Source organism: Oncorhynchus kisutch, linkage group LG4 (genome assembly GCF_002021735.2).
Source record: "Oncorhynchus kisutch isolate 150728-3 linkage group LG4, Okis_V2, whole genome shotgun sequence".
NCBI classification, from domain to species: Eukaryota; Metazoa; Chordata; class Actinopteri; order Salmoniformes; family Salmonidae; genus Oncorhynchus; species Oncorhynchus kisutch.
The window spans coordinates 46,500,989-46,513,919 of NC_034177.2; the positions used below are offsets into that span (position 1 = coordinate 46,500,989).

Sequence of the window (12,931 nt, forward strand, 5' to 3'; positions counted from 1 at the left end):
AGCTATTGTTTAAACCTGCTACACTGAGAGGTAGAGAGTGCATACATTTTTAACACAACTCATTGCTGAGAATCTGCCCAAACTCCTGAACGCAACCTAAACCCTTTGTAGCTGCTAGACACTGCCAGGCAGTGAGTCGCATACAAACAGCATTAATACAGGGGTCTGTCTATTCGCTTTGAACTCTGTATATTCGCTTTTAACTGCGTCCCTAATGGCACCCTATTTATTAGTGCACTACCTTTGACCCAGACCCAACAAGCTCTGGTCAAAGTAGTGCACTATGTAGGGAATAGGGTTCCAGTTGGGATGCAACCTGTTTTTGTCTTCCCACAAAACTCAAGACTGTTCTTTTTTTCCTGAGCATAGCCGGGGTAGCTCATTAGGTAACACTTTATAATAATGTTCATTAATAAACTATTTGATAAACTATTAATAAGTACGTAGTGTAAGCCCCATTTGAATAATCATTTATTAATACATGTATATGAACACTGCTTATAAATAGATAAATGTCTCGTTAAAGTTACTATAAAGTTTTACTGCAAACTATTCTACTGTACAAACAAGATGGGGACTATTTGTATTCTATGGGATATAGTCACTAGATTTTGAAGTAGCCAGTATTTTGTTTGTCGCATTGTTTGTGTTCAGATGCTGTATGTAGACGCCTGACCCCTGACATTTAAAAGTCACTGAACTTCAGTTTGCTGGAGAACAGACAGGGCAAAAGGTAGCCTAGCGTTTAGAGCGTTGGGCCAGTATCCGAGAGGTCGCAGGTTCGAATACCCGAGTAGACAAGTTGAAAAATGTGTTTGATGTGCTCTTGAGCAAGGCACTTAACCTCAATTTGCTCCAGTGGCGCTATACTACTATGGCTGACCCTGTAAAACAACATATTTCACCACCTATCCAGTGTATGTGGCAATAAAAACATTTTTCCCCTCCCAGCAGCAAAATCAATATTTTTGTCCAAGGTCTAAAGAGTAGTCATTTAGGCTCCTGTAACATTGCCCTGGAAAGGAATAGGAGAAGAATTGTCATTTTAAAAAGTCATTTCTCCCGTAATTTACAATGTTCCGGAGATGAACCATGCATCAGGGCTCAGTCACAGCTAAGTGCACAGGTGATTGATGGCGTACACCACCCTGTCCTCACGCCGCAAAATAGTTGATTGACGCTAAACAAGTCTGGAGGGGAACTGATCAGATAGAGGTTACGTGCCAAATGGACCCTATTCCCTAATATAGTGTGCTACTTTTGACCAGGGCCCAATATAGGGGATAGTGTGGCGTTAAGGGACGCAACCAGAGACTAGACCTAAGGGAGTGTGCTGTCCTGTCCATATCTCATTAGTCATTACACACAATGGATGTTTGTCCTCATCTGATTAGATTCGATTTTTGTCTACAAAATAGTCTGATCTAAAGGGAGGATGACTGGCAGATGGATTATTTAGTAAAAAGGTGATACACCACAATGAAACGAAAATGTCAATTTCCTTAATGCAGATGTAGGTAGATGAACTTTATTCTCAATTTAAGTTTAGCCTTTTGTCTTGTCTAATTTCAATGTGTTTATTGTTGTTTTCAATTGATCCCGTAGCTCAATCAATGTTAAAGACTGCCTTTCTTTCGTAGCTAGGTTCTGAAGTAAATTTGGGTTGTATTAACCTGGCTAATGTGTTTTATCCATGATCCAAACCTCCCGCCCTCCATTTCCCTCTGCAGGACGCTTGGCTATAAGAACCGCTATCTCAGGGTCCCTGATGGCCACTTTTGGATCGAGGGGGACCATCACGGCCACAGTCTGGACAGCAACAGCTTTGGACCGGTAAGCCACTTTTCTGCTCAGTCCTCTACTACTCAATGGGAATGGCACATGCCAGAGCCTTATACTTGGATATAAAAGACTTATATTTGCATATAAAAGCCTTATATTTGTATATAAGTACAAGGCCCATGCCATTGAAAAGCAAAGCAAAGCACAGCTTGTCTGAGTCGTGTCCAGCAGCTCCACATTTGAACTCCAACAATGGGGCCTAAAAAGACCCTGGGAGTCCTTAAAAGGAAAATAATTGAATAGCCATGCGTTGGAGAACAAACCTGGGTTCTAAATTTGTCATTTTTGTGCTGCTTATTAAGACAAAGCTGTTCCCTTAGAGGAAAGAAACTCTGAACAGTTTCTCCATTATGGCAGGTAGGTACAGTTAGTGCTATTAATCTCTGGCAGGCCTCATTGGGCATGTGGGCCCGGCAGCCTCTCCTGCCTGTGGAGAAAGAAGGCTTAGCGTATTTCATTGTTGTATTTTCCATACATATTCTCATCCTTGTCGGGCAATAACAAATGTGTCTTGATAAGGGTCTGAAAGTAGTGACGAGGAGTGAGTGATCGGGCAGCGAGGCGCTCTGTGCTTTTTGGGTTTTGTCAAAGTATTTCAGGGAGCTGTCATTGGATGGAAGAAGGAAGCAGCAGAGCCGAGTAGAGGCCAGGGAATTATCTATCTGTAACATTCCAATCCTATAAAGGAACAACTTTGTACTTGACATTTAACAGGGTCAGCTGCTGGTTTGTGGAGGGATTTATTTTCTGAAGTTGGTTTTGGATGGTTCCATGTCAGTCAGTACTCTCTCTGTCTGTTGCTTGATCTGAACATTGAATTATTTGGATAGAGTTTGGGTGGATTGGGGGTGATTTTGTGGATGACATTATTGTAAGCAGTTTATCGGCCATGAACAGAATACTATAAGGGAACAGCTCATTTAAGGAAACCGTTTCCTCAACCCATTGTCTTATTATACCTTATTTCCCATTGGATCTACAAGCCCTCTGTAATGGTTATATGGTAACTTCTTATCTAGGCCTATACAGTGCGGTACTGTATGTATGCACTATGACCACTATTCGCTTATGCCTGCATGCTTATTAGGCCATCTCACCACCTCAATAAGAAATGCATTGGTCATACTGACATTTTAAAACGCATGAAAGCCATTGAGGGCATTGCAAAAACAGAGTTTTTATCCAAACCCAAATTGTTTAAATGGTTAAATAATTTAACAGTGCACCAGAGGGGTATATAGCCAGATGTGCCCAGGCTTTTCTGAAATGAGCTAGCTTCAGTTAGCTTCACATTCCAGCTCAGGCTTCATCCGTATTACGACGGTGGATATTGCTCATTCGCCTGCCGCTGACTCTAGCAGGCTTGAAACTGCGTGTGCATATCGCACGCAGTGTTGCCAACTCCTCAGTAAGGAAAGTAGCTATTGGCTGTCCTAAAATTCGCTAGAAGTCGCTAAATGACATCATCGCCTAATTTGCATAATTGGCCATATGCATGTAATTGTGATGGACGCTGTAGGCGAGAGGAATAACGTCGTGGGAGAGACAAAAAGTGAGTAAAAACACCCTAAATATGGTTAGAACTACAAATGAACTTCTGTCGATTCTTGTTATTTTTATGTCACAATTCCAACCCTCCGCCGATTTTCAAGTTTTCATAACAATTGGTAATCGGAATTTTTGGACGCCGATTACATTGCAAACCACGAGGAGACTACGTGGCAGGCTGTGACCACCTGTTACGCGAGTGCAGCAAGGAGCCGAGTTAAGATGCTAGCTAGCGTTAAACTTATCTTATAAAAAACAATCAATCTTAACATAATCACTAGTTAACTACACATGGGAGGAGATCCCTCAGGAGACCATCCGCCACCTCATCAGGAGCATGCCCAGGCGCTGTAGGGAGGTCATACAGGCACGTGGAGGCCACACACACTACTGAGCCTCATTTTGACTTGTTTTAAGGACATTACATTGGCTCAGCCTGTAGTGTGGTTTTCCACTTTAATTTTGAGTGTGACTCCAAATCCAGACCTCCATGGGGTGATAAATTTGATTTCCATTGATAATGTTTGTGATCTTGTTGTCAGCACATTCAACTATGTAAAGAAAAAAGTATTTAATAAGAGTATTTAATTCATTCAGATCTAGGATGTGTTATTTTAGTGTTCCCTTTATTTTTATGAGCAGGGTATATAACGGCCTATTAATCGGTATCTGCTTTCTTTGGTCCTCCAATAATAGGTATCGGCGTTGAAAAATCATAATCGTTCGACCTCTACTTTGTATGCATCTCTGTTTGTGGAGTAAAGGTGGCACATGTGACATGCTGGTAGAAATGAGGTAAAACGGATTTAAGTGTGCCTGCATTAAAGACCCCGGTCACTAGGAGCGCCACTTCTGGATTTGCATTTTCTTGTTTGCTTAGGGCTTTATACAGCTCGTTGAGTGCGGTCTTAGTGCCAGCATCAGTTTGTGGTGGTAAATAGACGGCTACAAATAATACAGATGAGAACTCTTGGTAGACATCGCGCACCAGCAGGTATTGACAAATACACTCCCCTTGTCTTACCAGGCATAGCTGCTCTGTCCTGCAGATGCACGGAAAACCCAGACAGCTGTATATTATCCATGTCGTAGTTCAGCCACGACTCGGTGAAACATAAGATGTTACCTTTTTTAATGTCCTGTTGGTAGGATAGTCTCGACCATAGATCGAGTTTGTTTTCCAGTGATTGCCAATAGAATGGATGGTAGTGGCAATTTACTCACTCATCTCCGAATCCTGACCTTCTCCCTCTGTATTTCTTCACGCGAATGGCGGGGATTTATTCTGATGTCCAGAAGCTCTTTTTGGTCATAAGAGACGGTAGCAACAACTTTATGTACAAAATAAGTTAAACAATGTGATAAAATGTAACAAAATAGAACATTTGGTTAGGGGCCCGTGAAACGGCAGCCATCCTCTCCGGCGCCGTTATAGTTTATGTAGGCTTGTGACAAAAAATATATAAATTGAATCCATTTTAAATTCAGGCTGTAACACAACAAAATATGGAAAAAGTGAAGGGGTGTGAATACTTTCTGAAGGCATAAAAATATATATTTTTTTGTGAAATATAAATCCTGTCTTGACTTACATTTCACAGAAAGTGTGTTCCACTGACGTGAAAGGTTCTTTGTTCCTAAAATATACGTGGAACAACCAAAGAGAAAGAAATGTTCCTATTTTCTGTTGTGTTGACTTCATTTTAAATGGGTGCTCTGAACCTTGTTTTGGTCCTAAATGTAAGTATATTTCTCACTAGGAAGTGAATTAACAAGCCTCTCAGTAAAGCGCATACCTGCCACTCCCTCGCTTTCTTTCTTTCTCTTCTATCCCTCTCTTTCTCTTCTGTCCCTCTTTCTTCTCTCTCTCCAACCCCCCCTTCATCTCTTTCTCCCCCCCCCCCTCCCCCTCTTTCTCTCGCTTTCTCTCTTTCCCTTTGTTATTTATACTTGTCTAAAACCCCATAGGCTCTTTGGACTCCCTGGAGAGTCAGGTGCTGTATAAAGTGCTGCGTGAGATGAAGTTGCTGAGTGAGCTGTCAGGTTGGATAGACCTAAACAAATATCACAGTCATACCTTTTGCCAAAATCAGATTATGTCTTGTAGCTTGAAATATGCTGAATGCCTGAAATGGCGTTCAACGGTTGCTTTGCATACAGGTTTTGGGAGTACAAACAACAAAAATAAATGTGACTTTATTGTATTGCGGGGCTTCAATGTCTTACTCTTTTCCAGGTCACAGATTTGTCAGCGGCATTTAAAATGACATTTAAAACTAAAATCTAAAAAGCAAGCATAGTCGTCATCCAGATCAAGTCAATAAATGGCATAGTGGTTATCACCCACCCAACAACAGCAATAAGCTTGTGAGTTGTGTAACAAATCCATCCCTTTATGACAACCTTTAGTGGCTCTTTTCTCACTCCCAGTCTCTAAACTAAAGCCTTCTGAGGAAGGAGTGTTGGTATTCTGGAGCCATTTGTCAGATACCCCTGATGTCTTCAAGGCCGTAGCACTCATTTCTCCTGTGAGGGACCGAGTGGACAAGCTAGTTTAGCCTTCTACGCTCCCTTGCCTCACTCCCACAGCCTTGAAATGTTATTTGAAGATTATATTGTGTATTTATGATAGCCTTGGCATCCGTCTCCAGTCCTTTGTGTGTCAGATTTTTTCTATGCACCTAAACCCCTTGCTTTTGTCTTTCTATATCATTATCCCAAAATGGCTGATTGATGCAGTGCCTTCAGAAGGTATTCATACCCCTTAACTTTTTCCTAATTTTGTTGTACAGCCTGAATTCAAAATGGATTCAATAGATAAACACAATACCCCATAATGACAAAGTGAAAAAATATTTTTAGAAATGTTTGCAAGTTAATTGAAAATGGGGAATTGGGATTCCTGGAAAAATGTTGTCAGAGGTTGCAACAGTAACCAAGGGGTTCGGGCTTGGTGAAGGGCCTCTCTCTCCCCTCTTTCTCTTCTCTCTCCCATCTCCCTCTCTCTCTCCTGTCCGTTCTCTTTTATTCCTCCCTCTGCTCTCTCCCGTCCATCCTCTTATCCCTCATTTACCCTCTCCCTCCTTCTTCCCTCCGTCCCCATGTCATCTCTCTCCCTCCTCTCCCCCTCTTCTCACCCACCTTTCTCTGTTGACTCTCTCCCCTCCTTCATCACCCTCTCCCTCCCACCTTCACCCTATCAATTTCTTTCTCCCCCTCCCTCACTCTCCCCCTTCTGTCTCCCTCCTCCCCCTTCATTCCCTCCCTCCCCGTCTTCTCATTTCTCTCCTCTCTCCCACCTCCAATGACAGAATATTGATACAGGCAACACAGACAGGGAGGAGACAGACATACGCATGCACACAGACACATACAGTTAAGTCAACCCCCCCCCCCCCCCCCCCCCCCCCCCCCCCCCAACAATAATTATTTTGACCAACATCTTCTGAATTAATTCTAACAAGGCTCTTGGTTTCTAGAACTGCAAGACCATTGTATCCAATGGAGTTTTTGCGCTTTTGCGTCGATTGACTTCAAATTTTATTTGGCGGGTCATGGCGGGCCCCCGGTCTGCAGGAAGAGAATAGAGCACCATGTTGAGGATGGATTAATCTATTTCCTGTTGCCGCAGTAAGCTGAATCTCAACACAGGAGAGCATCCCTGTAAGGTCATGATGGGTTGTGTGTAAGGACGGTTAGCTAGCTCAGTTGCAGTCCACGGTTATGTGAGGGCTGTAGGCAATGATTTTATATGGAAGAAAGGCCTTGTTCTCTGTGGGACCTAGTTTTCACTGTGAAGAGTTGAAATTGGTTGACACTCATGTCACATTGACTGGAAATATATTGACATAAGGATCCAGCCTGTGACCCTCATATTTTCCCATTGAATGAAATGGATTGACGTAAGTGTCAATTGGTTGAAACTCATATTTTCTCATTGAATGCAATGTATTGACATAAGCATCAACCCTGTGACATCTTTTCCCATTGAATGCAGTGAATTGACATAGGCGTCAATTGGGTGACACTTACCTTTTCACATTGACTTCGGTGCATTGACATAAGCGTCAACCTTGTGACGCTCTTCTTTTCCCGTTGAATGCAGTGTGGGGAAACGTTCTGAATGGACATATGGGTACAGGAAGAATCAGCAAACTCACTCACGCACACCCCTGTAAATGCACCCGTCAATCAAAACCGACAGCGTGTTTCAGACACAAGCAAATATTTCTCCTTTCCTTAAAATGTGTTTTAAAACAATCTAGGCCTACCTTATGTTTTCAAGAAAGTAGGCTACAATATAATGAGTCGACAAGTAAGGTATGAAGGGGATGGTTTATACTATGAAGATTAAATTGACTATCATTCAAATAGAACCAAGCAAAAGCAACATGTCCATAGCCTATTTATCAGTGAAGCTGATTACTGAGGGGGGAGGGTGTTGGAAAGATTGTTCAAGTACTGTGAGATATATATATATAACGGACTTTGTTGACTTACTGCACCATGTGACGTGAAGAAAATAAATGACTGAGAAGCCCGGCTTATTAGCCCAGCCACATGGGTGGGCACTTTCCTACATTTTGACATTTGTGAGAAGCAGGCCAGGTGCCTCTGTGTGCGCTCAGGCGCGCATGCTCTCCATCAACATTAACAGGGCAGATAAACCAGACCCGTTGCTCACGTGGAGCGTGTAAATGATGGTATGAAATAAACCGAGACTTTCTCACAAGTGTCTCAGGTTGTGAACTCTGCAATCAGTGTTTCCACTCTGCGAATGCGAATGGTATGCGACTGTAATTAATACATGCATGAAGAGAAATTATTGTAACCAAATGACAGGGAATAATGGTAAATTGTCTGTTTTACAAATGGTTGGCTACAGCATGGGCATTCATAAAAGGTCCATTGCGGGCCGACACTGTATATCCTAGGCTACTGTTTTACTTTGCAGGGATAGGAGGTCAGCGTATCGGCCGGGCCTGATCAGTGTATGCAGTCTGTATCAAATTATACTATGCCAGGTTCGAGAGAATTGTCCATTTGACACAACATTAGTGCATTATAGGCCTCAGAGCCTGAACAACCTTGTCAACTGCTGTTTATACATAATTAATGAATAGTCAGACACATCCAACCTTTTTAAAGGCCAAATGATGTATTTACTAGCAAGCAATGAAAACATGCATGGTATAAAATCAAGTTTTTACTGAAATGCCTATAGCGCTCTACCCCCCAGTGAATCTAGCGATTTGGCTGCTCAAGCATCAAAGGACAGTTGGAAAGAGGAGGTGAAGTAGTCAGTTTCATAGACAGATTAAGTTACCAAAAGATTTTGTAATCATTAAACACTCCTGCTATTAGGAAACTTTTTTTTATCCTAAAATGAATGTAGGTAGGCCTATTTTTACATGGTTTTGACAGTTACTTTATTATCATGATGGTCTTCATCCAAAACCACCAGTTACTGGATAATTCAGTTCCAGCCCCAGTTCCACCCAGCACAGCAGCAGCCCCCTGCATGGTGATGGAAGGGAGCCCCCCCCCCCCCTCACAGTCTCTGGCTAGGTTCCGTTTGTGACACGGCCTTTGTCTCTTCTTGCCACCTCGCCTCTCCTCTGTGGAATTGAAGTGTTTATGCTGGCTGCTGTGAGGGAAATTACACTCTGATCCCCAGACCAGGGCTCAACTCTAAAGCTCTCCTCAATGTGCTGCTGCAAGGGGAAATGACTTGAATTACACTGAACAAAAATTGAAACGCAACAATTTAAGAAGATTTTACTATTACAGTATAAGGAATCAATCAACGGAAATAAATTCATTAGGCCCAAATGTATGGATATCACATGACTGGGAATACAGATATGCATCTGTTGGTCATGGATCCCTTTCTTTTTTTTCTTTTTAAGTAGGTGCGTGGATAAAAAAAGTCTCTGGTGTGACCACCATTTGCCTCATGCAGTGCATCACCTTCACATAGACTTGAGGTCTGTGGAATGTTGTCCCATACCACTGCTGGCTTAATTCTGAAGCTAAGCAGGGTTGGTCCTGGATGGGAGACCAGATGCTGCTGGAAGTGGTGTTGGAGGGCCAGTAGGAGGCACTCTTTCCTCTGGTCTAAAAAAAATCCCAATACCCCAGGGCACTGCCCTGTGTAGGGTGCCGTCTTTCGGATGGGACGTTAAACGGGTGTCCTGACTCTCTGAGGTCATTAAAGATCCCATGGCACTTATCGTAAAAAATTTAAAAAAAACAGTTTCCATGTTATATTTGTCTTGAAAAAGACGACCAGCACTATTCACAATGGACAAGTTTCTGCCATCAAGCCTTCTGCAGCCAAGGAACTGCCCCTTTATTCTAATGATCACTTAGAATGAGCGATAGTATCATAGATCTTTGACCAGGGTCTTCTCCTCCCTATATTCCTCTCCGCAGGTGTCTCTGGGGTTGGTCCACGGCCGTGCCTCCCACATCATCTGGCCGCCCAATCGGTGGCAGAGGATCGAGCCGTCCCTCCCCCCTGAGCGGAAGCCCTTGTTGAACTGGCACGGGGACACAACAGAGGAGGAGGACTGAGGAGAGGCCTGCTCATGGCTGTATACATACTGTACCTACTACCTACACACTCTTTCTGTCATACAGTACATGTAAACATGTCATAATCCTTTGATGTGGCACAGTTATGATATCTCTTTGTTGTTGAGAAGCTGAGTATGTCAATGGATCAGATACCCATTACCCATACAGTTGCGGCCAAATATATAGGCACCCTTGCACTTTTCTTAAATAATTGCCTATTTCTTCTACAATAAGTTGAAAAATAAAGTTTGGTCTCCACACCTTGTTTTTGGGATATTCAACATTGCAAAACCTATTTGGTTTTTGTAAATATAAGTTTAACATAAAATAAAGACCAATGGCATGGATGCAATTATTGGCACCCTGGAGCTAGTACTTATCTTGGACAAAGGCTGTGCAACTAACTGCCAAGAAATGCTTATTGTAGCACACTTCTACTGTATTCACCTCTCGCCATAGGTTATGATTCAGATCTGGACTCTTCACTGGCCACTCCAGAACAGATTTCTTCTTGATCCTTTCCAGGGTGATTTCTATGTATGTTTGGGGGTTGTTGTCCTACTGTGGAAGCCAGTTTTTGGACACTGGATTGAACATTGCATTGGTTTTAGTCGTTGGTAAACATAGGAAGACCCCACTGCTGAAGGAGACAAGTAAGCCTGATTGAACTTCTCAAAAACCCACCTAAACAAGGCTAAATCCTGGGGGGGGGGAATGCTCTGTGGGCCAATGAAACTAAATTAGAGCTCTTTGGCAATACAGATCAGCGTTCGGTTTACTGGCCAAATTAAGCGTTCAATGAAAAAAGAACCCTCCCTACAATGAAAGATAAGGGAGGTGTAATCATGCTGTGGTGTTGCTTTGCTGCCTCTGGAACTGGGGACCTTGAACGTGCACAATCCAATGTTCAACCCAGTGTCCAAAAACTGGGTCTCCATTGAAGGTTGTGTCTTCCAGCGGGACAATGACCCCAAACACACATCAAAAAGCACCCAGGAATGGTTAAGAAGAGATGTTGGACTGTTCTGGAGTGGCCAGCTCTGAATTACATCCAAAACCTACGGCGAGGTCCAATATGCCATTTACCCAATATGGCGTGTAAAGGGCACCCATCAAATGTTGAATAATTACAGCAGTTTGCTTCTGAAAAGTGGGCCAAATTGCTAGTAGAAAGGTACAGAAAGCTCATTGATGGTTACAAGAAGCATAAACTTATGTTGACAAAATATATTTTTTTAATGTCATCTTATTTTAGAAGAAATAGGGAATTATTTAAGAAAAGTATGAAACTGTATGTCTGTGGCCAATTGTAAAAAATATTTTAAAAACATTTTGCAACCATGTAATGTGAACAACTGAACGCTGAGATATATATTTGTATGTTGTGTTATCAGAATTTCAGACTAGTGCAGTACCATGTTATTAAATGTATGGAAATATTAAACTAAAACTGGTTGGGCTTTGAAGGAGCCTGTGGCATGAAAGGCTGATTGAAACTACCTCGATTTATAGATTGTACACTTGATACAGTTGGAAGTTTACATACACTTAGATTGGGAGTCATTAAAACTCGTTTTTTTTCAAACACTCCACAAATTTCTTGGTAACAAACTATAGTTTTGGCAAGTCGGTTAGGACTTCTACTCTGTGCATGACGCAAGTAATTTTACCAGCATTTGTTTACAAACAGATTATTTCACTGTATCGCAATTTCAGTGGGTCAGAAGTTTACATACACTAAGTTGACTGTGCCTTTAAACAGCTTGGAAAATTCCAAGAAAATTATGTCATGGTTTTAGAAGCTATGAAATGTTATTACACACATTCAATAAGGTTCTAATGAAATTTCCATATCAACAATCGAAATGACTGAAAAACGCAGTTCAAAACTTGTTTAATCAAAAATGAAATTCAATCTTGATAAATCAAATGCATCATTGGGATGTTGTTCGTAAATCCAAACCGTACAGCTAGACCGCTTTAGGAAATGAAATGCACATATTAAAGACGCTAAAGTATAGGCAATGGTCGAAAATGAGGAAGTAAGCTACAAATTCAAATCTTTCGCTCATATGATAGCCTACTGGTTAGCTCCATGGTGCAGAATGGACAGCAGCACCATTCTCTTTTTCATTCAACAGTGGCCTAACCCACACACACAAAAAAAAAGAGGCCTAGTTGTAAATTAAGTACATCAGGGTGAACCTTTCAGTGACAGCGTTGAAGTCTTTATTCCTTTTGAGTTTGAAAAGTCTCAGTTGACATGAGGGCCTAGGATGGCGCAGTTGTACTTCCCCAACACTCCCAATACATAATACACCAAGGCCGCAGCTTGTTTGTCATCGCACACATCATCATACCAAAGACTTCACTTTTAGCCACAATGCAAAATCATAAAGATCTGGCCTTTGTTTGTCGTATCTAGCAGTTGTCTCATCTACTGCAACAAACGTGGCTGCATTAATCTCCTCTTCAATGTCATTTCGAATCACATCCCTGACTGCTTCAATGAAATCATACTGTATTCTGTTTGATATTCCTGGAAACACAGTGGAAGTCTCAAGTGTCTTGCTAACATTCGCATTTTTCAGCAAAGGTATCCAATAACTCTACATAGTTGCCAAGATTACATGAACCTGTACTCACATCATTACCACAAAATGCTAATTCTTGTTTCTCTAGGTAGCATGTTACTCTAATAAGGTCCTTCAAAATCTCAGTTTTCCCCTGCAAACAGAGGAGGTCCTGAGGACATTCAGCAACGTGTGTAGTTCCTTGTAAGTTACCAGGACATCACTGAGGGCCATGTCAGGATCTTTTTAGGACATTCTTAGTCCTTAGGACACCGTGTGATGGTCCCAAGGGACGTGTTTTAATTTCCCGGTTTGTCCTGAGACATTTTTATGACGTTTTTGGGACGTTGTGTCATGGTCCCCTGAACATTCTTAGGATGTTGTCATGG

At 42.0% G+C, this 12,931-nt stretch overlaps 1 protein-coding gene across 2 annotated transcripts in view; it reads left to right on the top strand.

The window, feature by feature from the left end:
• LOC109889604 (mitochondrial inner membrane protease subunit 2-like) overlaps positions 1-11,453 on the top strand; it is a 139,415-nt gene extending 127,962 nt beyond the window's left edge. For both annotated transcript variants that reach the window (XM_020481156.2, XM_020481158.2), the window contains exons 5-6: positions 1,731-1,833; positions 9,826-11,453. In XM_020481156.2, coding sequence (XP_020336745.2) covers positions 1,731-1,833; positions 9,826-9,966 — 244 coding nt within the window. In that variant the 3' untranslated portion in view covers positions 9,967-11,453. The remainder of the gene's footprint in view (positions 1-1,730; positions 1,834-9,825) is intronic.
• The last annotated feature ends 1,478 nt before the right edge of the window (positions 11,454-12,931 follow it).